At 43.6% G+C, this 25411-nt stretch overlaps 1 protein-coding gene across 2 annotated transcripts; it reads left to right on the forward strand.

The window, feature by feature from the left end:
* Nucleotides 1-1123: 1123 nt before the first annotated feature.
* LOC141105300 (C-signal-like) lies at nucleotides 1124-17329 on the forward strand. 2 transcript variants are annotated; one of them, XM_073595178.1, is made up of 3 exons: nucleotides 1124-1531; nucleotides 14912-15089; nucleotides 17010-17329. In XM_073595178.1, exons 1-3 carry the CDS (start codon nucleotides 1205-1207, stop codon nucleotides 17174-17176), a joined length of 672 nt encoding a protein of 223 aa, XP_073451279.1. In that variant the 5' UTR covers nucleotides 1124-1204; the 3' UTR covers nucleotides 17177-17329. The 2 variants fall into 2 exon arrangements, with proteins under 2 accessions (XP_073451279.1, XP_073451278.1); XM_073595177.1 differs by having other exon boundaries at nucleotides 1126-1531; nucleotides 16890-17329.
* Nucleotides 17330-25411: the final 8082 nt, after the last annotated feature.

The raw sequence follows: 25411 nt of genomic DNA on the forward strand, positions 1-25411 counted from the left end.
CTAAAATATATCACAATCTATATAATATAGGAGTTTCACTTTTTGAATTGAATTACTGAAATAAATGAACTTTTTGATGATATTCTAATTTTTTGAGATGCACCTGTATACGTGTTCCGACATTTCTGGGTAGGGGGCGCGCGTGTTTCTGTGGTGGCTTGCTTCCACTGTGATTACACACAGCAGAAGCCAATGGGCGGGTGCCGGGTACTTAATGTCCTCCGTCTCCCGCAGACTGTCAGGCAGAGAAACAGAAAGGCGATCTGCCTATGTGAGCAAGGCAGATCGCCGTTCTGACAGAGGAGAAGGGATGGAGTTTGTGTACCTGCAAAGCAGGGAATAAATTCCACGTCTTCTCCTAGTAGAAGCAGCACACACAGTACAGTAAAACACAAGCTAGGCACACAGTTAACCCTTTGATCACCCCTGATGTTAACCCCTTCCCGGCCAGTGTCATTAGTACAGTGACAGTGCATATTTTTAGCACTGATCACTGTATTAGTGTCACTGGTCCCCAAAAAGTGTCAGAATGTCCACCGCAATATCGCAGTCCTGCTATAAGTCTCTGATCACTGCCATTACTAGTAATGAATAAATAAATAATAATTAAAAATATCCCAAAATTTGTAGACGCTATAACTTTTGTGCAAACCAATCAATATACGCTTATTGGGATTTTTTTAAGCAAAATTATGTAGCAGAATACATATTGGCCTAAATTGATGAAGAAATTAGATGTTTTCAATTTTTTGTTGAGTATGTTTTATAGCAGAAAGTAAAAAATATTGTTTGTTTCTTTTCAGAATTGTCGCTCTTTTTTTCTTTATAGCACTAAAAATAAAAAACGCAGACATGATCAAATACCACCAAAAGAAAGCTCTATTTGTGGGAACAAATGACATCAATTTTATTTGGGTACAGCGTCGCATAACCGCAATGTCGGTTAAAGTAACGCAGTGCCTTTATGCAAAAAATGGTCTGGTCATGAAGGGGGGGTAAATCTTCCGGAGGTCAAGTGGTTAATAAATACGAAATAAATGATTATTTGTGTATTTTATTTTATCATTTGATTTGTCCCAGAATGAGATCTGTCCAGCGATGACTCGGCTGCAGGTGTAGGTAGATTCCACCAGGTGGCAGCATCGCCCTGTACATTATGTAAAGCCATGTTACCGTCTGGTAATCACAGTCTGAGACGGGAAGAATGTCCGGAGGAGTCGCACTGATTCAGGGAGCAAGCCGGGGCCTCGGTCTCCAGTTCTGCAAGTTCCTAGTCCAGTCCAGCAAGTGCAGCCAAGTCATTGCTACGTGCAGGGAGCCGCAGTCCGCTGACGCTTTGCAAGAACTGAAGCAGCTCCACCCAGATCTTCTCACCATTGAGAGACTCGATGTAAGCAGCCAGCTTGCCGTACAGCAATGTGCCCAGCAGGTGGCGCTGACTTTCGACAGCCTGGATCTACTCATCAATTGCTCAGCAATGCTGCACCCTAGCGGCAAAGGAGAGACAAGCCTTAGAGAAGTGTCTGCAGAGGTGAGAGTACCAGGAATACTTTCTAGTAGGGATAAGGACAGGTTTGGTCCAAACTCAAAGGCTAAAGCTGGCTACACATTATGAAATTTTTATTTCATTTTCTTTAGATTTACCTTCAACTATGCCCTGCAATGGCCTGTCTGATTGGATACGAATTGAAAGTGTTTAGGTTTGACCTCGTATTATATGGCTTTGGTAAATCTAAAGGAAAATTGTACCAGAAAATTGTAGTAAAAAAAAATAAATGCACATATTTTTGCAGAAAAAAAAATGTGCATTTCTTATTTTTCCACCCCAGGAGCCTGCAAAGAAAGGCATCCACAATCAGTGGATCACGGGCACAATGTCAGGCTGGTTCGCACCAGGGCTCAGCGTCAAGGCTGGTTCACACCAAGAAAGAAACGTGTGCGACATATCCAAAGATAAAAGTATTCCTCTATTTAATATCCATTCAAAAATTACATGAAGACATGCACATAGCCCGCAAAAGATCAGTGGACGCGTTTCACACTTATTGTGAGTAAGCACAGGATTAAAGATGAGCTCAGGCGTGTTCGCACACCCCATGTGTAGAGCCCGCCAGAAAGTCGGCACGGCGCTGCGCTAATCACAGGCAGTGAGACATTTCCCGATCTCTGCAGCCACGCATCGGGATAATGTCTCACTGCCTATAATTAGCGCAGCGCAGTGCAGACTTCCTGGCGGGCTCTACACGTGGGGTGTGCGAACACACCTGAGCCCATCCTTACACAGGAGTGTGAAATACGTCTACTGATCGGTTGCAGGCTATGTGCATGTCTTCATGGAATTTTAAAATGGATATCGAATAGAGGATTACCTTTATCTTTGGATGTGCCACACATTTTTTTTTCTTCAAATGTACCCAGTTGTCTGCGGACCAAGCAGGCACCCAGGTTTGCCTTGACAGCTCAGGATCTCACAGGCTGCCTTTTGATCGGTGTGTACCCAATACACCCAATCACACCTAAACGCAGTGCGGGAAAGGCGCTGCCTGCAATTTATATGCGGATGGCAATGTATTGTAAATGGCACCCCAAAGCAGTGCATTTGTGGGAACCAAATTACATGGTACCGGAGTACCATGTGGTTTGATGCAGTGCATTTTTAAAAGGAGTGCAAACAGTATGTTTTCCATAGTCCAGTGCATTTTGCAGCCTATTCAAATGAGTGTGCTGTCAATGCGCACCACATGGGAACATGCGTTCCTGTGTGATCCTGGTTGTGAATCAGCCCTCACTCCAGCTTTCTTTCCAGACCTCTGTATGGGCTTTTTTTTTTTCCTGTATCCCCTACCCTTCCCTTTTCCCTTTTCCGGTTTTCCCTTTTGTATAATTTGCATAAGAGGGGATTCGGGACTTTAAATGAGGCACGGTAAGGCGCCTCCATCCCTGTATATCAAGTACATAGACAGGATATTTGGGACTTTAGATGAAGCAGTTGAAATGCGAAAGTAAGAGTATAAATATTTTATTCATAATAAGTATATAAAAGGTCATTTCATATATATATATATACATACATGTACATCTGAGTAACAAACAATTTATAGGCATAATGATACAAGAGTATATATAGAAGACACATTAGTCAGGGTAAATTCATAATGATCAATTGATACTAAGTAAAACAATAATGTGGCCTGCAATTGCCAAAAAGCGGCATGCCCAGTACCTTGGTCTGTGATCACATGGTATAAACTATTAATACTAAATTGACATTGATAACATCATCAGGACGTGATGGATATCACTGTAGCATCAAGTAAAGCTCGACGCGTTTCGTGGATGTTTCTCCACTCATCAGGAGCAGATGCGACAGATTCCTGTGAAATATATGAATATAGTAAACCACACTCTATACAGAGGGGAATAGTAAAAAATATAAATATATAGTACTTGAAATAGTTAGCCAGGCACATTTACCAACCCTGGCAGTGGGTGCGGCAGGCGGCGATCGGCACATGGTGAGCCAGAAGTATAAGCCCCCTGGCGGGAGCTGAGGCGGCGTGATTAGCAGCATAGGGTGATGTTATAAAGTGCCTGGGTGTAAAGGTGATCTCCATATAAAGACAGTGCTGGTGTGTAAGTCAGCAGACGATGGTATCTAGGAACAATTATTAGGTATATATTAAGTATGCATTGAATAAGTATATAATTGAAGGTAGTATTTAATTTTTAATGGGTCCAATAAGTCTGCATATATGTGTTCATAATGAAGGAGAGTGTTAATTAATAATATAATATAATGTATGTAACAAGGTAACCTGTATAAAAGAGTGACTAACAATGGATTAAATGTGTATAAACATATAACCGGTGCATGGTGACGTGAAAGTAGCACTTACCCGATTGCTGCGTACCATGCAACACCAAGCAGAATACAGCCGGTGTGCAGGGACCCCAGGAGGAGACCGGCCGTGTAAGCAGCCCGCTCCGACTGAGATATATGTAAGCACGCCACCAACGCCACGTGCGTGGGCCCAGGTGGTGGGAGGGGCGTCCACACCCGAGCTGATGAGCCGCTCAGTGATCGGCGCCAAATCTCCCCCTGCAAGGATCACGCAAAAGGAACTCTCAGCATCAGCGCAATCACGTTAGGACCAGTGTCATGCACATGACGTGAGGACCATGGCGCCAATGCACGAAGGGGCATCCACCCGAACCTCCCAGACACAGGAAGTGTACAGGGAGGAGGGGGAGGAGCCCACAGTGCGCATCACAGCTCCCGCGTGTGAGGGAGAAAAGTCCCCAACATCACCAATATTGCCAACAACCACATGGGCGCAAAGCACCGCCAGGGCGGCAGGCATGCATGTATGGAAAAAACATGAAAGATCATGTGTGACCATGAGACCTGTACCAGGAATGTCATATGTTATCATAGATAAAATTGTTAAGTACATACACCATTAAACTAAATGTGTTCTTAGCTAACCCAGATGTGCGAATCCCAACCAGGGCATATAGACATCTGAGGGTATAACTTACGTGGGGATAGCAGGGGAACACCGCAAATCCAACTGATCAACTGCTTCTATCCCTATATATAATTTGCATAAGAGGGGATTCGGGACTTTAAATGAGGCACGGTAAGGCACCTCCATCCCTGTATATCAAGTACATAGACAGGAGATTTGGGACTTTAGATGAAGCAGTTGAAATGCGAAAGTAAGAGTATAAATATTTTATTCATAATAAGTATATAAAAGGTAATTTCATATATATATATATATATATATATATATACATACATGTACATCTGAGTAACGCACAATTTATAGGCATAATGATACAAGAGTATATATAGAAGACACATTAGTCAGGGTAAATACATAATGATCAATTGATACTAAGTAAAACAATAATGTGGCCTGCAATTGCCAAAAAGCGGCATGCCCGGTACCTGGGTCTGTGATCACATGGTATAAACTATTAATACTAAACTGACATTGATAACATCATCAGGACGTAACTGGTGCATGGTGACGTGAAATTAGCACTTACCCGATTGCTGCGTACCATGCGACACCAAGCAAAATACAGCCGGTGTGCAGGGACCCCAGGAGGAGACCGGCCGTGTAAGCAGCCCTCTCCGACTGGGATATATGTAAGCATGCCACCAACGCCACGTGCGTGGGCCCGGGTGGGGGGAGAGGCATCCACACCCGAGCTGATGAGCCGCTCAGTGATCGGCGCCAAATCTCCCTCGCAAGGATCACGCAGAAGGAACTCTCAGCATCAGCGCAATGACGTCAGGACTGGCGTCGTGCACATGACGTGAGGACCGTGGCGCCGATGCGCGAAGGGGCATCCACCCAAACCTCCCGGACACAGGAAGTGTACAGGGAGGAGGGGGAGGAGCCCACAGTGCGCATCGCAGCTCCCGCATGTGATGGAGAAAAGCCCCCAACATCCCTTTGTCCCTTTTGTATAATAACATTTTTTTGTTTTTCTATTCTTCCTCTTTTCCTTCCGTTTTTCTTTTTTCCTATCTCACTTGTGTCATGAGTATTTTCACACTTATGCCGCGTACACACGAGCGGACTTTTCCGGCAGACTAGGTCCGACGGTCTTTCCGACGGACTTTCTGACTAGGTCTGACGGACTTTCCGAACCAACGGACTTGGCCATACACGATAGGACTAAGTCCGTTCATAAGTCCGTTCGGTTTGAACGTGATGACGTAAATGGGACAAAAAAAAGGAAGTTCAATAGCCAGTAGCTAATAGCTTCCCTTGTGTCGTATTTGGTCCATCGGACCTGCACACAGACGAACAGTTTTCCTAATTTTAGTCCGTCGGACTTTGAGTCCGTCGGACAGATCTAAAACATGTTCTATTTCTAGGTCCGTCGGATTTTTATCCCGAAAAGCTATCGGACTAGCCCACACACTATCGGATTGTCCGCCGGACTAATCCCCTCGGACCTAGTCCGCCGGAAAGTCCGCTCGTGTGTACGCGGCATTAGTGTTCAATTACTTTTCTGTCTGCTTATGTGCATAGGTCATTAACCAATAGTATGTCCAGTTCCTGAGATTTTTTCATAGTGGTATACTTGCCCACCAACCCAACAACTCTTCGATTTGCTTGATTAGCCTGATGCTGATTGGGTGGATGGAGATCCCCATATATTATTTATAGAATTTGTTTCTCTGGCATTTTATGCAGTGACCAAGGCTCTCCAGCCAAATTGCATCTGCTTTTTTGTTTTCCTACATGTGCCAATACATTATTCTTATGGATTGGAGTTGCCAGATATTTTTCTATTTTGTCTACCTATTTGGGTGTTGTTTAGAGGACACCACAGCCTGAGCACCCACCTGTGGACTCCGCCCTGCCGGTTGGTATTCCCCTGTTTAGTGCGCTGCACCTTACTGATTGTATATCTGTATGGGCTTTCTGTTAGAAAGCGTTACTTGCCAGTGTCTTGCCATATAATGCAGTACTAGTGTGTAGTATAAACAGTGGTGTAACAATAGTCATAGCAGTCCATGAGGCTGCTATTGGGCCTGGGATAGGAAGGGACCCCTTTAAGGGTTATTAAGAAAAACTAAATTGTTACAACTAACTCCAGGATTGATCGGTATGGAATACTTATATTGGTGCAGTTTGGCTCATTATAAGTATGCATATTTCATACCTCATGCACCACTGGGGAAAGCCTTTTATTATTTTCAATAAATACAGGACATTCTGTAGATGAGTTGGAGATTATGATGTCACAACCACTCCTCCCACTTCTCCAATCAAAGATCATCTCGGATTCATTGAAAAAATGGTGTTCTATGAATGGCGGCAGTGGCAAATGAACAACCTCCTGTGTGGTCAGTGTGCAGAGGGAATGCCATTCGTGTAGAACCCCAGCAGAACCAAGAAGATCGCAGCTAGCGCTGACTACTACAGGTTACAACAGTGATTTTCAGCTTCTCCAGCAGCCCCTTTGGACCTATGTAAGTATGCTGTAAAGATCATTCCAGGAGATTAGCTTTAAAGAGTAACCCCTCTTTTGTTGGAAAAAAAAGTGTTGATGGGGTAATCTCTACCGCAGAGCTATTGTGTTCTCACAGTGGGCAGGCCACAGGGAGCCCTCCCTGCTGGGAGAACACACGGCTATAGTCGCTGGCGATAATCACATGAAGAATCCAATGTGCTGGTTGTACACAAGTCAATCGATGGATCAACTTAGGTACAATGAGCCTGCCCATAGATGGTTCGAATCTCAGCTGATTCCTGTTTAACTGGCTGAGATTCAAACCATCTTTGACCAGCTTTACCATGTATAACCTAGACCCCATTCACAACTAAAAACAAGAGAAGGGCACACGATCTAGTACAATTCCATTAAAAACATTTATTAACCACTTCAGCCCCGGAAGGATTTACCCCCTTCCTGACCAGAGCACTTTTTACAATTTGGCACTGTGTCGCTTTAATTGCTAATTGCGTGGTCATGCAATGCTTTACCCAAACGAAATTTGTGTCCTTTTGTTCCCACAAATAGAGTTTTCTTTTGATGCTATTTGATCACCTCTGCGGTTTTTATTTTTTGCGCTATAAACGGAAAAACACCGAAAGTTTTGAAAAAAAACAATATTTTCTACTTTTTGTTATAAAAAAATCCAATAAACTCAATCTTAGTCATACATTTAGTCCAAAATGCATTCAGCCACATGTCTTTGGTAAAAAAAATGTCAATAAGCATATATTTATTGGTTTGCGCAAACGTTATAGCGTCTACAAACTAGGGTACATTTTCTGGAATTTACACAGCTTTTAGTTTATGACTTTATGACTCTCATTTCTTGAGGTGCTAAAATGGCAGGTCAGTACAACCCCCCCCCCCCCAAATGACCCCATTTTGGAAAGTAGGCACCCCAAGGAAATTGCTGAGAGCCCATTGAATATTTGTTTTTTTTTGTCCCAAGTGATTGAATAATGACAAAAAAAAAAAAAAATTTACAAAAAGTTGTCACTAAATGATATATTGCTCACACAGGCCATGGGCATATGTGGAATTGCACCCCAAAATACATTTAGCTGCTTCTCCTGAGTATGGGGATACCACATGTGTGGGACTTTTTGGGAGCCTAGCCGCGTACGGGCCCCCGAAAACCAAGCACCGCCTTCAGGATTTCTAAGGGTGTAAATTTTTGATTTCACTCCTCACTACCTATCACAGTTTTGAAGGCCATAAAATGCCAGGACAGTGCAAATCCCCCCCAAATGACCCCATTTTGGAAAGAAGACACCCCAAGCTATTTGCTGAGAGGCATGTCGAGTCCATGGAATATTTTATATTTTGCCACAAGTTGTGGGAAAATGACAAACTTCTTTTTTTTTGCACAAAGTTGTCACTAAATGATATATTGCTCAAACATGCCATGGGCATATGTGGAATTACACCCCAAAATACATTCTGCTGCTTCTCCTGAGTATGGGGATACCACATGTGTGGGACTTTTTGGGAGCCTTGCTGCGTACGGGGCCCCGAAATCCAAGCACCGCCTTCAGGATTTCTAAGGGCGTAAATTTTTGATTTCACTCCTCACTACCTATCACAGTTTCCAAGGCCATAAAATGCCAAGATGGCACAACCCCCCCCCCCCCAATGACCCCATTTTGGAAAGTGGACACCCCAAGCTATTTGCTGAGAGGCATGGTGAGTATTTTGCCAGTATTTGGCCCTCGATCTGACCTTTGCGGTGATACCTCACATGCATGGTGCAATTGCTGTTTACATTTGACGCCAGACCAACGCTTGCGTTCGCCTTTGCGGGAGAACAGGGGGGGACAGGGGTGCTTTTTTTTTTTTTTTTCTTTATTATTTTTTTTGCTTTTTTATCTTATTTTTAAACTGTTCCTTTCATTTTTTTTTTTTTTTTTTTTTATGATTTTTATTGTTATGTCAGGGAATGTAAATATCCCCTATGATAGCAATAGGTAGTGACAAGTACTCTTTTTTGAAATAAAATAGGGTCTATTAGACCCTAGATCTCTCATCTGCCCTCAAATCATCTGACCACACCAAGATCAGTGTGATAAAATGCTTTCCCAATTTCCCAATGGCGCTGTTTACATCCGGCGAAATCTAAGTCATGAAATGCTCGTAGCTTCCGGTTTCTTAAGCCATAGAGATGATTGGAGCCATTCTGGTCTCTGATCTATGGTCAGCTGGCGGAATCACCGGCTGCATTCTCAGGTTCCCTGTTGGGACAGGAGAGCCAGAGAAAAACATGGAAGATGGTGGGAGGGGGGGACATTCCCTCCCACTGCTTGTAAAAGCAGTCTAGAGGCTAATTAGCCACTAGGATTGCTTTTACATGAAAGCTGACCGCTGGCTGAAAAGAATGATACCAAGATGACACCTAAACCTGCAGGCATCATTCTGTAGAACAATCGAGAGAGAGAATAGAGAGAGAGAGAACAATAAAACGACAACTATTTTTGTTTTTTTATATTTTATATATTTTTTTGTGTTTTTTTTTTTTTATTTTTTTTGTAACTGTAACTTTTATAACTGTAACGGGTTCCAGGTTCGGGTCTCTCAAAATGCGATGGCATCTTGGGAGACCCTGTGAAAGTGTGCCTAGTCTGTGCAATGCTGTACCCTACGCTAAAACCTCAACTAGTGTATGGTAGCGTTCAAAACATTCACCAATGCAAAGACCAGGATTGTCAGGACAGGAGGGAGTGGGTGTCACGTCTATATCCGCGCTTGCTGCAGACACGACATCTTTTTTGGGGGGGTTCGTTGGGTAGGGGTACTCGGGGGACATAAAGAAAATGACTCTCATGCAGCCGACTGCATTTGGTTGGGGTTGTGAATGGGGGAAGTACGGGTGCTGCAGAAGTGGTGGGTTCCCAATTAGGATTGGCGAATGCAGCAGGAAGGGCATTATGGGCACGACGGGCCTGTGTTTGTCTTCTTTTTGGTGGCAGCGGGACACTACTTGTGCTTGCCACCTCACCAGCTTGAACTGCACTTATGGGACTTGCCACATCACCAAGTGTTACTGCAGTGCTGGTTTGACTACGACCGGGGTGTACTAGGCTGCTGGTGCTTGCCAGTTCACCAAAACGCTACCAAAAAAACTGTTAGCGATCGCAGGGATCAGGCCTGACTCTGCGAACGCTGTAGTTATGCGTTTAGTGTTTTGTAAGTGACAGTGATTGATCGATACTGCACTTGGGTGGGCTGGGCTGGGCCAGGCGGAGAGGCAAAATGCAGGTGCTAGCAGGTATCTGGGCTGATCCCGCTAACACTGCGTTTTTGGGAACTTTAAAACTGCTGGGGACGCTAGTATAAATCTGATCGGATCAGATATTGATCCGTTCAGATACTATACCACTAAGGGAGGTGTATGGTGCGTGCAAGGGTGTTAGCGCTACTGGCACTAACCTGACGCTGCCTGGGGCTGGTGCTTGCCAGTTCACCAAAACGCTACCAAAAAAACTGTTAGCGATCGCAGATATCAGGCCTGACTCTGATCGGATCAGATATTGATCCGTTCAGATACTATACTATACTATACCACTAAGGAAGGTGTATGCTGCGTGCGTGGGTGTTAGCGGTACTGGCGCTAGCCTGACGCTGCCTGGGGCGACGCAGACCCTATCTGACCCTAAAACCTAAGTTATATCACCGCCGGGCGATCGGGGGCTAAACCTTTATTAGGTAATAAACGGCGGGTGCCCTGACACTATAAAAAATAAACTAACTAACCAGCGTCATCCGTAACACTTATACGGTGATCACTGGCGAAAGGGTTAACTAGGGGGCAATCAGGGGGTTAAAACCTTTATTAGGTAGTATATGGGGGTCCCTGACGCTATAAAACGCTGACGGCGAACCTATATATTTACCTCCCTAACTAGCGTCACCAGTGACACTAATACAGCGATCAGAAAAATGATCGCTTAGTGACACTGGCGACAGGGGGTGATCAAGAGGTTAACCTTTATTAGGGGGGGTTAGGGAGGTACCCTAGACCTAAAGGGGGCTAACCCTAACTGCCCTACCACACTAACTGTCACAAGCTGACACCAATGCAGTAATCAGAAAAAAAGAAAACTGCTTGGTGTCACTGTGACGGGGGGGGGGGGGGGGGGGGATGGTGATCAGGGGGTGATGGGGGGTGTAAAGTGTGCCTGGTGTGTTTTACTGTGTGTTGTGGTGTTGTGCACTCACATCGATGTCTTCTCTCCTCGGCGCCGGAACGGAAAATACCGAGGAGAGATGACATCACTTCCTCTGCCGCTGTTTACTATACAGCAGCAGAGGAAGAATCTCATTCGTGGGGAGCGATCGCGAGGGGGTGGCCACGAATGAGTGGTCTCCCCCTCAGCCTGTATCGCTCCCCTAATGAAGCCGACCGCCTCAGGCACTGGGGGGGGGGGCGCGATGCGCCCCCCGCCCGCGGGAAGCAGATCACGTACCAGGTACGTGATTTTGCCTGCCTGTGCGATTCTGCCGCAGTATATCTGCGTTAGGCGGTCGGCTAGTGGTTAAAGAGTAAAAAGTGACACAAAACACACTCACAAACGTAGGTTGTATATACGCATGTCAAAGCACAATGTGAACTGAATGCCTCTAGGACTGCTGGAATTCTCCAAACATGCAAGGAGACCAGAACGTGTCGGTGATGGCTAGACTGATGCGTTTCCAGGGAGAACCCTCTTCCTCAGAGCCCCAGGGCATGCGTATATACCACCTACGTTTGTGAGTATGTTTTGTGTCAATTTTTACTCTTTAATAAATGTTTATAACCAAATTGCACTAGGTCGGTGCGCCCTTTTCTTGTTTTTCATTGTCTTCTAGTACTTTTGGATACCCATAGTCAAGACTCCAAGTATGGATAAAAATTATTAAGAGATATACATTTCCTTTTCTTGAGCATTATACCTGAGCGCAGGAGTGTTACCTTGTATCTTGATTTTCGTTTAGATCGCATTCACACCTGAGTAATCTGTCATTTGAAGCTTCACCAGAAGCACTTCAACGCATGGCGCTAGGATTTTCATTATATTCAGTGCTGTCCTTCACATCTGAACTTAGTGTCATTTGAAGCTTGCCACTTGAAAAAGTAAATGAGCCTCTTTCGGCAGTAATGTGTTTTACCCCTATAGACTTCAATATGCGAAAACATGCGTAATGAACATTTTTTTGTCTAACTAGCTTCCTTTTGGCTACAAGATAAAAAAAAAAAAAAGGCTCAAGAAAAGGCTGATAGAACCCAAAAAAAAAAAAAAAAAACCCCAGAGTTTCTCCCCAGCTAAAACCTTATAAGACAGCTAAAATCATTATGGTTATTATTACTACTACAACTATTACTCCTATCCCAAGCAACGGCCCCTAGTAGTGTAATGACTATGCTGACTGCTCTCCTGCTACTTGGCCTTGATGTGGACATACTTTATCTTAAGATCAAGGATGTATATTGTCACAAGTGAAATTGTAAATGGGTTCAGAAGCTGAGTTTAGAGGCATTTGAAGCGCCAAACGCTTCTAAACGCGGTAACTCGCGTTTAGCCACGTTTTGTTTACAGGCGTTTTCATTTTTGGCTATTTTGTAAGAATTAAAAAAAAAAATATATATATATATATATATATATATATATATATATATATATTTTTTTTTTTAAACGCTTCAAAACGCAAAACACAGCAAGATGCGGCATGTAAACGAGGCAAAGCGGTTGTTTTAAACGTGGGTTACTATCTGTCAAGTTAAATCGTTCAGGAGAGGTTGTAAAAACGTCCCGTGTACATGAAGCCTAAGGAGCTACAGAGATTTTTTAATTTATAGTTAGACCCTTGAATATAAAGTAGGGAATAGTTTGGAATATTTAGATGAAGCTGGTGCCTGCTAATGTACATGTCATATTTGTGGAGATGCCAGCATTTTAAAAAGATTTCCAAGGACAGTTTACTGTTTAGGTAACATCCCCAAGGTGGTCAGTCAGCTATGACATCTGGGGAAACCTCTATACACCAAAGTGTCAGGATGGTATATGCAGTATGGGTATATGGTCTGTTGTAAATGGTAAACATCAAGCACAATTGTAAAAAGACATCTAAATGGACATCTTAAAGGTGCCAATAGACATAATACTATCTCCACCTGATGTGGTCAGTTCTGGTCTTATAAGGATATGATTTTATGTGTGTGGTCACACTGGGGCTTCTCCAGACTCTCTTCTGGCTGACTGTTCTGGGGAGAGACTCAATCGATCAGGCTGGATTTGCTTAGCCAATTACTGCTCCTTCCGAAATTACGGTGCTTCTGTAAGCACCAATGTGCATATTTGGGAGGCCAAAGTGTGTGTGTTTTTTTTAAAGATCTTGTGCAAGAACGATCTTACAATAATTAGATGATGCTGATACATCGAATTGCATCAGACCACTTATGGACAGACAGCAAAACAAGGAAAGGGTATAATGCAATAGAGAAGACTTTTTTTTTCATGGGTCAAGGATGCAGACATACAGTAAGCTCACAGCCTGGATCTCTGGTGTTCCTTCCAACCCCAGCTGCCCTGTATGTATTACGCTGTTCCTGTATAGGGGGATACAGAAACAAAACTATTAGTTTGAGTTAAAGCATAAGTTGGACACAGGGGGGCAATCAGTGGGTCCAGTGGCTGCGATGGCCACCGGCCACCCACGATCATTCGTAGGAGAGGCAGAACGGTGGTCTGCCTATGTGAACAAGGCAGACCGTCGTTCTGTCACAGAGGAAGAGGGAGAGCTGTGATTCCTGCTAATCAGGAAAACAGATGTCTCTCTTCCTCCAGTCAGTCCATCCCCCACACAGTTAGAAAGCATTCCCTAGGAGCACACTTAACCCTTTGATCACCCCTGATGTTAACCCCTTCCAAAAATATGTAGCAGAATACATGTGGTCTAAATTGATGAAGAAATTTGATTTTTTTACATATTTATACTGGATATGTTGTATAGCAGAAAGTATAAATATATAGTTTTTTTTTTTTTTTTTCAAAATTGTTGCTCTTTTTTTGTTTATAGCGCAGGCATAGTTGGCACTCTTGATGAATGCCTGGCACAGGTCCAGCACTGGACCTGCAACCTGCAGCACCGGAAGATTACGGCTGGAGGCATGGGAAGTGGGCAGAGGATATTGAATTTTCACTATTACTGCCAGCACAGCACAAGAGACACTTAAAGTGGTTGTAAACCCTTACATATACCTGGTAAAGTAACTGGCCTCAGGTGATACACAGAGATTAAACAAATCCTCATACATAGGTTGTACCTGTTCATCTATAGCTATCTTTCCCCTATATCCATTCAAAGTGCAGAATTTACACAGGATCTCTCAGCTCTGAAAAGAAGTGGGCAAAGACCTAAAGTTACATCAGTGTGGAGAGCTCTGAGAGCTGATTGGAGGGAAGGTGCACCCCGCCTTCACATAGCACTCAGTAACAGAGCTGAGGCTGTCAATCCTTTGGAGGTCCCTCCCCTGTCACCTTTTTTTCTCTTGGTGTCAGGAAAATGAATCAGAAGTGACTCATGCTTATAGCAGAGGAATGAGACAGAGGACTGAAATGACACTCTCTGGACTGAGACAAGTACACACTACAGAAGAAGATGCTTTGCTCATATTTCATGTCTGAGGTTTACAAACACTTTAATGTAAGTAATGACCCTTGCGCTTTTTCAAAAATATTTTTTCCTGAGCTTAGGCTTTAAGGGTGGAGGCGGGCTTCCCAGATAATATGTCCCTGTGTTGGTTTTGAGCCTTTTTAAATCTTCCATTTGGTGTCTGTATATATCCAATATGGCATGTCTCTGTCTTCCTATTACATTCATTATTGAGGATACTTTCTTTTCTTTTCTTCAGGGTCTATCGTTGGCACTTTCCACAAACACCATAGGTCCCCTGTTGATGGCTAAACATTTTGTACCACTTCTGCTGAAAGGAACTGGGACGTTTGGAGCTCAGTCAACTGACAAGTCCAAACAGCACAGCGCCATTTTAATAAACATGAGTGCCAAAGTGGGATCCATAACTGACAATGGTAAGAACCAATAATATTAGACTGTCTTTTGTAAATACAGCACAGTCTGAACCCATTTCACCCCACAATCACAGCGCCTGAGTATAAAAGCTGTCTGACATTGGATATCCCAAATCCGTGAGAAAGCACTCTTCTCTGAACCATGCCAGTATCTGGTTCTATGGGAACCACATTTACTCCTTTGCTGCAATGGCACCAAGCTGATTACGGCAAGGAACGTGGTGATTGAAGCTTGTGGTATGAATTTGATGGACATCTGTATTTTTTCAACCTTGTTAACTATATAGGATATGTAACCTGCTGTATGCTTTTGGCATTTTATATCCTGAGACTTCTGTAGTAGGAGACAGCTCTATCCTCCAGCAGAACAGGTCATAGTTGTTCCAACTGTATTTTCCTTATATTTTGAGGCCAAAATTGGAAACATTTGTATTCATGCTTATTATAAGAAATAATAATCCACGTACATATATACACATATTGATGTTAAATGTAGTACACTATTTAATCATTTGACCTCCGGAAGGTTTTACCCCCTTTGTGGCCAGGGCATTTTTGTCTATTTTGCACTGTGCTATTTTAACTGGCAATTGCGCGGTCATGCAACACTGTACACAAATAAAATGTGTTTAATTTTTTTCAAATAGAGCTTTCTTTTGGTAATATTTAATCACCACTGGGTTTTTATTTTTTGCTATATAAACGAAAAATCATGAAAATTAAAAAAAAAAAAACACTCATTTCTTTGAATTTCTGTTATAAAATTTTGCAAACAGATAATCTTGCATCATAAATTTAGGCCAAAATGTTAGTCTCCTACATTTCTTGGTTAAACATAACCCAAATCAGTATATATTATTTAGTCTGTGAGAAAGTTATATAGTCTACACATTATAAATTGATCAATATTGATGTACTGACTGCCTATCTCATTTCTTGAGGCCCTAAAATGCCAGGACATTACAAATATCCCTCAAATTACCCCTTTTTGGAAAGTAGACAGTCCAAGGTATTTCGTAAGAGGCATGGTGAGTTTATTGAGGTTGTCATTTTTTGTCACAATTTTTTTAGAAAATAGGAGATTAATTTTTTTATTTTTTTTTTAATGTACTGTTGGAGGTCGGGAAGCGGTTAAATGAAATATGAACAAAACATATCCCTCTATAGTATGTACTTGTCTCAATTAGGAGCACTAAGTGTCATATCTGTCTGCTGCCTCGTTCCTCTGCTATCTGCAAGAATCACTTCTGACAAGTTTTCCTGACACCAAGGGAAAAAAGGTGACAGGGGACAAGGGGCTTCTAGCATACAGCCTGTGGTTGACATCCTCAGCTCTGTTCTTGTGTTTTGTGTGAAGGGGGAGTGTCCCTTCCCTCCAATCAGCTCTCAGAGCTCTCCTCACTGAGCTCTGCAGTGTTTAACTTCAGCTCTCCACTTCGTGATTTGCCAAACGTGACGTGCCATTTAATTTTTGCCACAGCATGTATACAGCTCTGAGCAGCTGCATCTCCTTGTTCTGGTGGGCAGTTGGGGGGCAGTAAAACTGCATTTATTGTTCCCTGGACTCCCATGTGAATGAGCCCTTACAACATTGGTAGTTTATTTGCTCTTTTCTAAAATAGTTTTGAGGCTAATTTATATGGCCAGTTCAGATGCAAGAGGCTTGTGTTCAGTCCCCTCCAATAGCCTCTGTCCCGGGTGAGTCTGTCACACAAATATTAGTTGGCAAAGGTCTAATTTTACCATCAGTTTATAAAGCATGGGTTTTCTTTTATTTGATCTGCAATTCTCTTTTTTTAGGCCTAGGTGGATGGTACAGCTACCGGATGTCTAAAGCCGCTCTGAATATGGCCACCAAAAACCTTTCCATTGAACTAAAGAGGGGAAGTAAGAAAGTGATTTGTGTTTCTCTTCACCCAGGCACAGTGGACACAGACTTGTCAAGACCTTACCATAAGAACGTGCCCAAAGAGAAGCTGTTTTCTCAAGAGCTCTCTGTGAACTATCTCATGAAAATTATTGATGGCCTAAGCATTGAACAGACTGGAAAGTTTTTTTCTTGGAATGGTGGTGAAATTCCTTGGTGAAATAGGTCTATTTATGTTATATTGTGTTAAATGAATTTGTCAGGACATAACTTCCCTTGCTATACATAGGTATTCAATGTATTTGATGGGATTCCATGTAAAAAGTAAATTTATATGCAAATCAAATTTAAAGGTATACACAATAAGTGGAAATTTGCTTGTCTTAATTCATTTATTATGAAGCTCTGTAGACCACCGTATTTATCATTGAATGTAGGGCAGAACATATTGAACTGTAGAGGATATGTCATATTTTGAATTCGCCTTATCAATAATGCAGAACCATTGAGGTTTTTAGGAGACAGAATAATAGGGTACAGAGCCATTTTAAATCATGGCTTCAGTATTTAATTTATGTGAGTAGAGAGGCCACCCTACCACTGTTCATGACAAGGGTTACTGGAAGCCTTGCCAAACACAAATAGTATGGAAGCCTGCATGGCCCAATATGGAGGACCAAAGGGCCCAGACTTTAAGGTAAACCTCCACAAGGTGCCTGGACTATGGAGATAAGAGGAATAGAAAGAACATATATTTTCACAAATTATCACCAGTGTGTATATGCAGCTCAGGGCTGCTTCTACAATGGGCAAAAGTGAGAATTTCATCCCAGGTGACCATCCTGACTGACTCCATTGGAACTTGAGACAATCCCTTAATGGAATACTGCTGCTTTCCTCATGGAAAAACTCTCATCTGTGTTGTTAGTTCCAGGTTATCATTATCTATTTTAGCAGTGGCATCTAGCACTGACTTGTTGCATCAGTTTAAAAATTACTTTGGAAGGTATAAATCATGGAAAAAAATAATATCCCCTTGAATTGATAAGTTTTCAACCCAAAAACAAAGACACTGTGAGTTGTATACATAGAAGTGGGCATATTTTGCAATAGCGGAAAACAACACGAACTGCAAGTGTGCTCTGCAGTTTACTCTACAACAAGGAAGACAAGCACAGTACATTTTACTGCAAGCTGACTTTAAGTACAAGCACTGGGATGAGGTGAAGTGTTATGGTTTCATGGCTTGTGCATAGTCAAAGTAAGGTAGTCCAAGAGATAGAACTCATAGTGAGTTCCTGGAAGATGCATGGCAGTCTAAGAGAGATTTGTGGAGATTTTTATACTTATTCGGAAGACTAGCACAGTGGGAAAGTGAGTGATGCTCAGGTTATTCAGGTCACATGACAAGGCTGTGTTACATACATGTAATGTTAGACAGTGCTTTTTGCCATGTTCATTGTTAATGAGATGCCACATTACAGAATTGTATGTAATGCACAGCATCCAGTAATACACAGAGTGCAGTAATATGTAGTGACTGGGTCAGTAGTATGTAACGCACAGAGTGCAGAGGTTAGGAGTATGCAACTTATAGAGTAGTATTCAGTAGTATGTAATGCACAGAGTGCAGGGTAAGTAGTACGTAATGGACAAGTGCAGGATCAGTAGTATTTAAAGAAAGAGTGTAGAGGTAAGAAGTATGTAATGCACATTGTGCAGGGGTCATTAGTATGTAATGCACAAATGCAGGGTTAGTATTATTTAAAGTATAAAGTCTAGGGCAGTAATGGCGAACCTTTTTGAGCCAGAGTGCCAAAACTACAGCAAAAAAACAACTTATTTTTTTCAAAGTGCCGAGCGGCACTATGAAGAAGGTTAGCACCGGTCAGTGCAGGGATAGGCACATATTATAAGAGTGGATCAGAGACTGCAGACATACTACAAAAGTGGATCAGAGACAGCAGACATATTACAAGAGTGAATCAGAGATCAGACATACTGCTTGGCTTGGCACTGCATCATACAGACCTGCAGCTTCTGAAAATCTGCACTTGTGATGCAGCAGCCCATGTTTTCCTGAATGAGTTCATGCAATCAATAATATTATCTATCTCACATGTTAAAACACCTAGGTAGGTGCCCAGGCCAGCAGCACCTTCTTTCCTTGTTTCCTCCTCCTCAGCTCTGTGCTTTTTCTCCCACGCTGGGGCAGCACTGCACTGACCCCCAGTCTCAGGCCAGATCACCCAGTCCCTCCCTCCTGTGGCTGTCCCTGGCTATTGCTGAGGTGCTAGGTCCACTCCAGTGACCAGTGAGTCCACACTGCACATAACAAGTTAACTTACTCTGCTCCACAGTCTTAGAGTCGGCAGACACTGACGGACTCAGTCAGCTCCTTGGGCTTGAGGCAAGCTGCCTTCCAGTTGGTTCCACTGGAGTCTGTCCTCCATGATCCGCGCTGCCTGGTATTCCACAGAGAAACTCCCAGCCCATCCCTCAGAGATTACTCCACACTGCTCTGCACTGCACTGCAGAAGTCAGGACGAGTAGGTGGCGCCGTGCCCCGGCCGGACCTACACAGTCGCATACAGCCTAGGTAGGAGGAGAGACTAAGCAGCGGAGTCATCAGACTCATCAAAAATGTGGGAAAAAAAGTCTGCAGCGGCTACGGAAATGGCTTCCTGGTGTGCCCACTGAAAGGGCTCGGCGTGCCAGCTGTGGCATGCGTGCCATGGGTTCACCATAACTGGTCTAGGGGGTCAGGAGTATGTATGCACAAAGTGCAGTAGTATGTACCAGTGGTCAGGTGTTTGTAATGTACAGAGTGTAGGATTTAAAAATAAGTACCTTCCTCTCTTTTACTCACAGATCCCTGACCCCTTAACATCCCCACCCCAGAAGAAAACCCACACCAGCAAATGAAACAAAAAAACAATCCCCAAGAAATCCCTACCTGACCCAATCAGAAGAAAATATCTTACCCACAAGAAAACTCCCTCTATGCAAAAAATAACCCACTTTTCAGGCACAAATCTTTACCGAGCAAAAAATTTCCCCTCTCTCAAATAAAAATCCCCACTCCACAGCACTAAAATCCCCACTCGACAGCACCAAAATCCTCCCTCTGCAGCACTGAAATCACCCTCTAGCGCAAGATCTCTATGTGTCCAGCTTCACCCTACCAAACACTCACCAGACCTTATGCAGAGCAGTGCCCACACGGAGCAAGGGATGTGTCCACAGCTGTGTGATATGACACGTCAGACCCGAGAAGGAGCTTAAGGTCTCATGTACACTCCTGCTGCTAAACGGATGTTTAGGAACAGTTGGCCATTTTTTTCAATTGCTCCTGAACTCTCCTCTATGTTATCTTATCAGTACTTGTACACAGGGTCATTGGTTTCTAGGCAGTTGAGTTTAGAGGCCTTTTTTGGAAAGCAAAAAAATGAGTTCAGACGCTGAGTTTAGAGGCATTTCAAACGCTTCTAAACGCAGCTAAACGTGGTAACTCGCGTTTAGCCGCGTTTTGTTTACAGGCGTTTTTCATTTTTGGCTATTTTTTTTTTTTTTTTAATTTCAAACGCTTCTAAACGCAAACGCGGCAAAACGCTGTTAAACGTGGCATGTAAACGCAGCAAAACGGATGTTTTAAATGTGGGTTACTATCTGTCTGTCCCGTGTACATTAAGCCTAATGCCACGTACACACAGCCTTACTTTCCGACGGGAAATGTTGGATGTGAGCTTGTTGTCGGAAAGTCCGACCGTGTGTATGCTCCATCGTACATTTGCTGTCGGACTTTCTGCCAACAAATGTTTGCTAGCAGGTTCTCAAATTTTCCGCCAACAAAACTTTGTTGTTGGAAAGTCAGATCGTGTGTACGCAGCATAAGAGTTCTCTTTGCTCTGCACTGCTGCTCTGATCTAAGGTCTGATGGGGAAATATGGTACTTTGCTGATCTGTAGGAGTCTCTGCATAGTGGCTGGTAATATAACCCGTGGCTGTGCAGGGACACCTGCATAACAGCAAAGTGTGGGGCATCGCTGACCCAGGGAACTGATAAGGGGACCCAGGAAACATGCCGCCAGGGCCTGGCATTAGCAACGCCCATGTTACACAGTGCATGTTGTTGTATAACATGTTGTTAAAGTGCCATGTTATATACATGTTATTTAGATGCCACACTACATATTGCCGTATTGTCATATATCATGCTACTCACATTTTTCCTGTACCCTATTTCTTCCAGGTTATTCTGTGCTGTCTTTCCCTATACCTACTTGTTGACTACACTTATCTCGATGTTGTCCTTCTTAACATACAACTGTCCAAAAATTGTGGTGGGAGCACAGTTGTACCATTCGCTTGATGTTTTCGGAATTCTTGTCCAGCAAATTTGTGAGTGGAATTAGTTGTTGCAAAGGTGGCTCCCCATAGATTTATATTCTAGTGACTAATTATATTCATAAAATAGCAGGGAAAGGGCAAAGGCTTTGAGAAAATGATACTGCAGTTCTCAGAGAGCCATATCTGAAAAATCACTGGACATACACTTACCTCTAGCTGTTCTTGCTAGTCATGCTTTCTGGAGCTTTCTTTAAACCTATATATATATAGTAAAGGTCAGTAATAACAAGGCAGTCAGTGTGCATGATTTGGTTGGTAAAAGAGTAATGCCTCGTACACACGATCGGATTTTCCGACAAGAAATATTCGATGTCAGGCTGTTGATGGAAAATCTGACCGTGTGTATGCTCCATCGGACAATTGTTGGCGGACTTTCCGCCAACAAATGTGTGTTGTCGGATTTTCTGATCGTGTGTACGAGGCATTAGACTACATACCCAGCATGTATGGCAATGATCTTTTTCTACAGTATGTTAGCAAAGAACGGGTGTTTCTACTCAGACCGGGGCTGCTTTTTAAGGAAAAACTCTAGAACCTTATACACCTTTTGTTTTGATGCATCTGGACAGGGTCGATTCTAGGGTCACAGACGACCAGGTGCAGAAATATTTCTTGCACCCCCACATGGGCGTGGTCATCTTACTAACCAGGAACATATTTAGCTGATTTAAGCTGACATTTCATTTGGGCTTTAACCACTTGCCGACCGCCGCAAGACGATGTACGTCGGCAGCATGGCACGGGCAGGCATAAGGGCTTACGTGTACGTCCCTGCCTGCCCGCGGGCTGGGGGTCTGATTGGACAAACCCCCCCCGTGACTCTGCAGCAGTCGGCTTCGTTACAGGAGTGATCCGGGCTGAGGGGGAGGCATCTATTCATGGCCACCCCCTCCTGACGAGTGATGACCTTCCTCTGCCTCTGTAATGTAAACAGAGGCAGAGGAAGTGATGTCATCTCTCCTCGTGAAGCCTTTTCGTTCCGGCTTCCGAGGAGAGAAGACATCAAGTAAGTTTGCACCAACACTACACTTACAGTAGAACATGCAGGCACACTTTTCACCCCCCAGTCACCACCCAATCACCCCCAGATCACCCCCCTGCACCCCCTGTCACAGTGACACCAATAGCAGTTTTTTTCGTTTTTTTTTTACTGATTAATGCATTAGTGTCATTTTGTGACAGTTATAAGTGGTAGGGCAGTTAGTGGCAGGCCCCTTTAGGTCTAGGGTACCCCCCTAACCCCCCTAATAAAGGTTTAACCCCGTGATTACCCCCCCGTCGCCAGTGTCACTAAGTGATCGTTTTTCTAATCGCTGTATTAGTGTCACAGGTGACGCTAGTTAGGGAGGTAAGTATTTAGGTTTGCCGTCAGCTTTTATAGCGTCAGGTACCCCCATATACTACTTAATAAAGGTTTTAACCCCCTGATTGCCCTGTAGTTAACCCTTTCACCAGTGATCACCGTATAACTGTTACGGGTGACACTGGTTAGTTAGTTCGTTTTTTATAGTTTCAGGGCACCCGCCCTTTATTACCTAATAAAGGTTTAACCCCCTGATCGCCCCGCCCGGCGGTGATATAAGTTAAGCTTTAGGGTCAGATAAGGTCTGTGTCACCCCAGGCAGCGTCAGGTTAGTGCCAGTACTGCTTACACCCACGCACGCAGCATACACCTCCCTTAGTGGTATAGTATCTAAACCGATCAATATCTGATCTGATCAGATCTATACTAGCGTCCCCAGCAGTTTAGGGTCCCCAAAAACGCATCAGCCCAGATACCTGCCAGCACCTGCGTTTTGCCCCTCCGCAGCGTTCACAGAGTCAGGCCTGATCCCTGCAAACGCTAACAGTTTTTTTGTAGCGTTTTGATACAGTCGCTGACAGTCAGAAGCTTTTTTACCTGTGAGTCTCACTAGTGTACCACTAAATTTAGAGCCCAAAATGGCAAATTGAAGGTACACTAGTGAAGAGGCCTACACGTTTCTGAGCATAACAGATAGTGAAGAGGAAGTCACTCATCTGTCAGATTCAGGCTCAGAATACGAACCTGTAGACAGCAGCAGCTCCATGACAGATAGCTCTGACGACGGAGTTGTGGTCCCTGCCAAGGTCAGGCGTACCAGACCCCAATCTTCTTCTGCTGTTGAGGTGCAAGAACCGCAGGGCTCTCGTATGGAGCAGAGAAGTACTAGCGCTGCTATTCCATCTGGTGAACTGGCAAGCACCAGCGGCCTAGTACACCCTGGTCGTACATCCAGCACTGCAGTAACACGTGGTGACGTGGCGAGTCCCATAAGTTCAGTTCAAGCTGGTGGGGTGGCAAGCACAAGTAGTGTCCCACTGCCACCAAGAAGACAAAGACAGGCCCGTCGTGCCCATAGTGTCCTTCCTGCAGAATTCGCCAATCCGAATTGGGAGCCCACCACTTCTGCAGCACCCGTACTTCCCCCATTCACTGGCCAACCCGGCATTCAGGTGATTTTACGTCACTTAATTTCTAAATTTATATGGACCAGGGATGTAGGGATTATTACGGTGCCAAAAGAAAACCAAAATACATAAGATAAAACATATGATATTTTATTAACAAAGTTAAAAAAAGGTTTGCGTACTGTTACATATACAGGGTGTGCACCAAATTACAGAAAGTTAAAACCAATTGTAGCAAAGTTTACAAGATTTAGCCTGGGAGCGTGATGGCCAATCTTGTAAGCAGGTAATCAGAAGTCCTACATGTTTCGCCAGAAGTGGCTTCCTCAGGGACAGTTGGTTATACCTGTATCGCTACTGTAAATTCTATAATGAGAAATTCACAGTCAAACAAAAATAATGGTACAGTGCAACAAATTGAACATAAGTAAAACAAACAATACATTTTTGTGGATTGTCAGACATGATCGTGCATCATACCGCCTAGGGCATGACCATGGAGCGCCTAGTGCCTGCCACCCACCCAGACCGTTCTCCCCAAACCCAGCAGGCAACCCAGAGTGCCCAAAGATGGAAAATGACTACCTGCGAATCAAAGGAGGCAGGCGTGGGCGACCCCCAGAGCAGCACCAAGGTGTAAGGTACAATAGGCGGCTGCAGAGGGCAAATAAGAGGACCTGGTGAAAAATATATATAGTAAGATACATAAAACAGCTTAAGTGGGTACCAAAGCTACTCTGGATCCACAGGCCGAAAAACATGGGGTTGGACTAACATAGTCTCAAAAATTATACTTACAATATATGTAGTGCTCAAAAACGCAGGACACCAAACGCACTCAGATTGTATCATTAAAGATGCCAGATGGATGATAGCAGGAAGTGCACAAGAACATCTACAAATGATTGGCAGAATGTTGTTGTAAGGGTAAAGCATATAGTTCAAATGGATCGTGTTATGTAAATACAGACAGCCAAGTATCATATATAAACACTGGTGAAAGTTTATACAAATATCCGGGTGTGTGGTACACTTACCCAGGGATAAGATCTCAAACTGGTATCACAGTGTGCTGAATGAGTAACTACTCATGAATGTGTAAGCTTTATGCCTTTTGCTGCATAAAGCTTACACATTCATGAGTACCCACTGTTTTATGTATCTTACTATATATATTTTTCACCAGGTCCTCTTATTTGCCCTCTGCAGCTGCCTATTGTACCTTACACCTTGGTGCTGCTCTGGGGGTCGCCCACGCCTGCCTCCGGTGATTCGCAGGTAGTCATTTTCCATCTTTGGGCACTCTGGGTTGCCTGCTGGGTTTGGGGAGAACGGTCTGGGTGGGTGGCAGGCACTAGGCGCTCCATGGTCATACCTTGGGCGGTATGATGCACGATCATGTCTGACAATCCACAAAAATGTATTGTTTGTTTTACTTATGTTCAATTTGTTGCACTGTACCATAATTTTTGTTTGACTGTGAATTTCTCATTATAGAATTTACAGTAGCGATACAGGTATAACCAACTGTCCCTGAGGAAGCCACTTCTGGGGAAACATGTAGGACTTCTGATTACCTGCTTACAAGATTGGCCATCACGCTCCCAGGCTAAAT

The sequence above is a fragment of the Aquarana catesbeiana genome, linkage group LG08 (assembly GCF_042186555.1).
Source record: "Aquarana catesbeiana isolate 2022-GZ linkage group LG08, ASM4218655v1, whole genome shotgun sequence".
Lineage (NCBI taxonomy): Eukaryota > Metazoa > Chordata > Amphibia > Anura > Ranidae > Aquarana > Aquarana catesbeiana.

What these genes read in the sequence shown, in the direction of transcription:
- LOC141105300 (XM_073595177.1), top strand. Translation starts at nt 1,205, where the DNA reads ATGTCCGGAGGAGTCGCACTGATTCAGGGAGCAAGCCGGGGCCTCGGT. An exon ending in TTAGAGAAGTGTCTGCAGAG is followed by an intron (nt 1,532 to 14,911) that starts GTGAGAGTACCA and finishes TCTTTTCTTCAG; the next exon opens with GGTCTATCGTTGGCACTTTC. An exon ending in GGGATCCATAACTGACAATG is followed by an intron (nt 15,090 to 16,889) that starts GTAAGAACCAAT and finishes CTCTTTTTTTAG; the next exon opens with GCCTAGGTGGATGGTACAGC.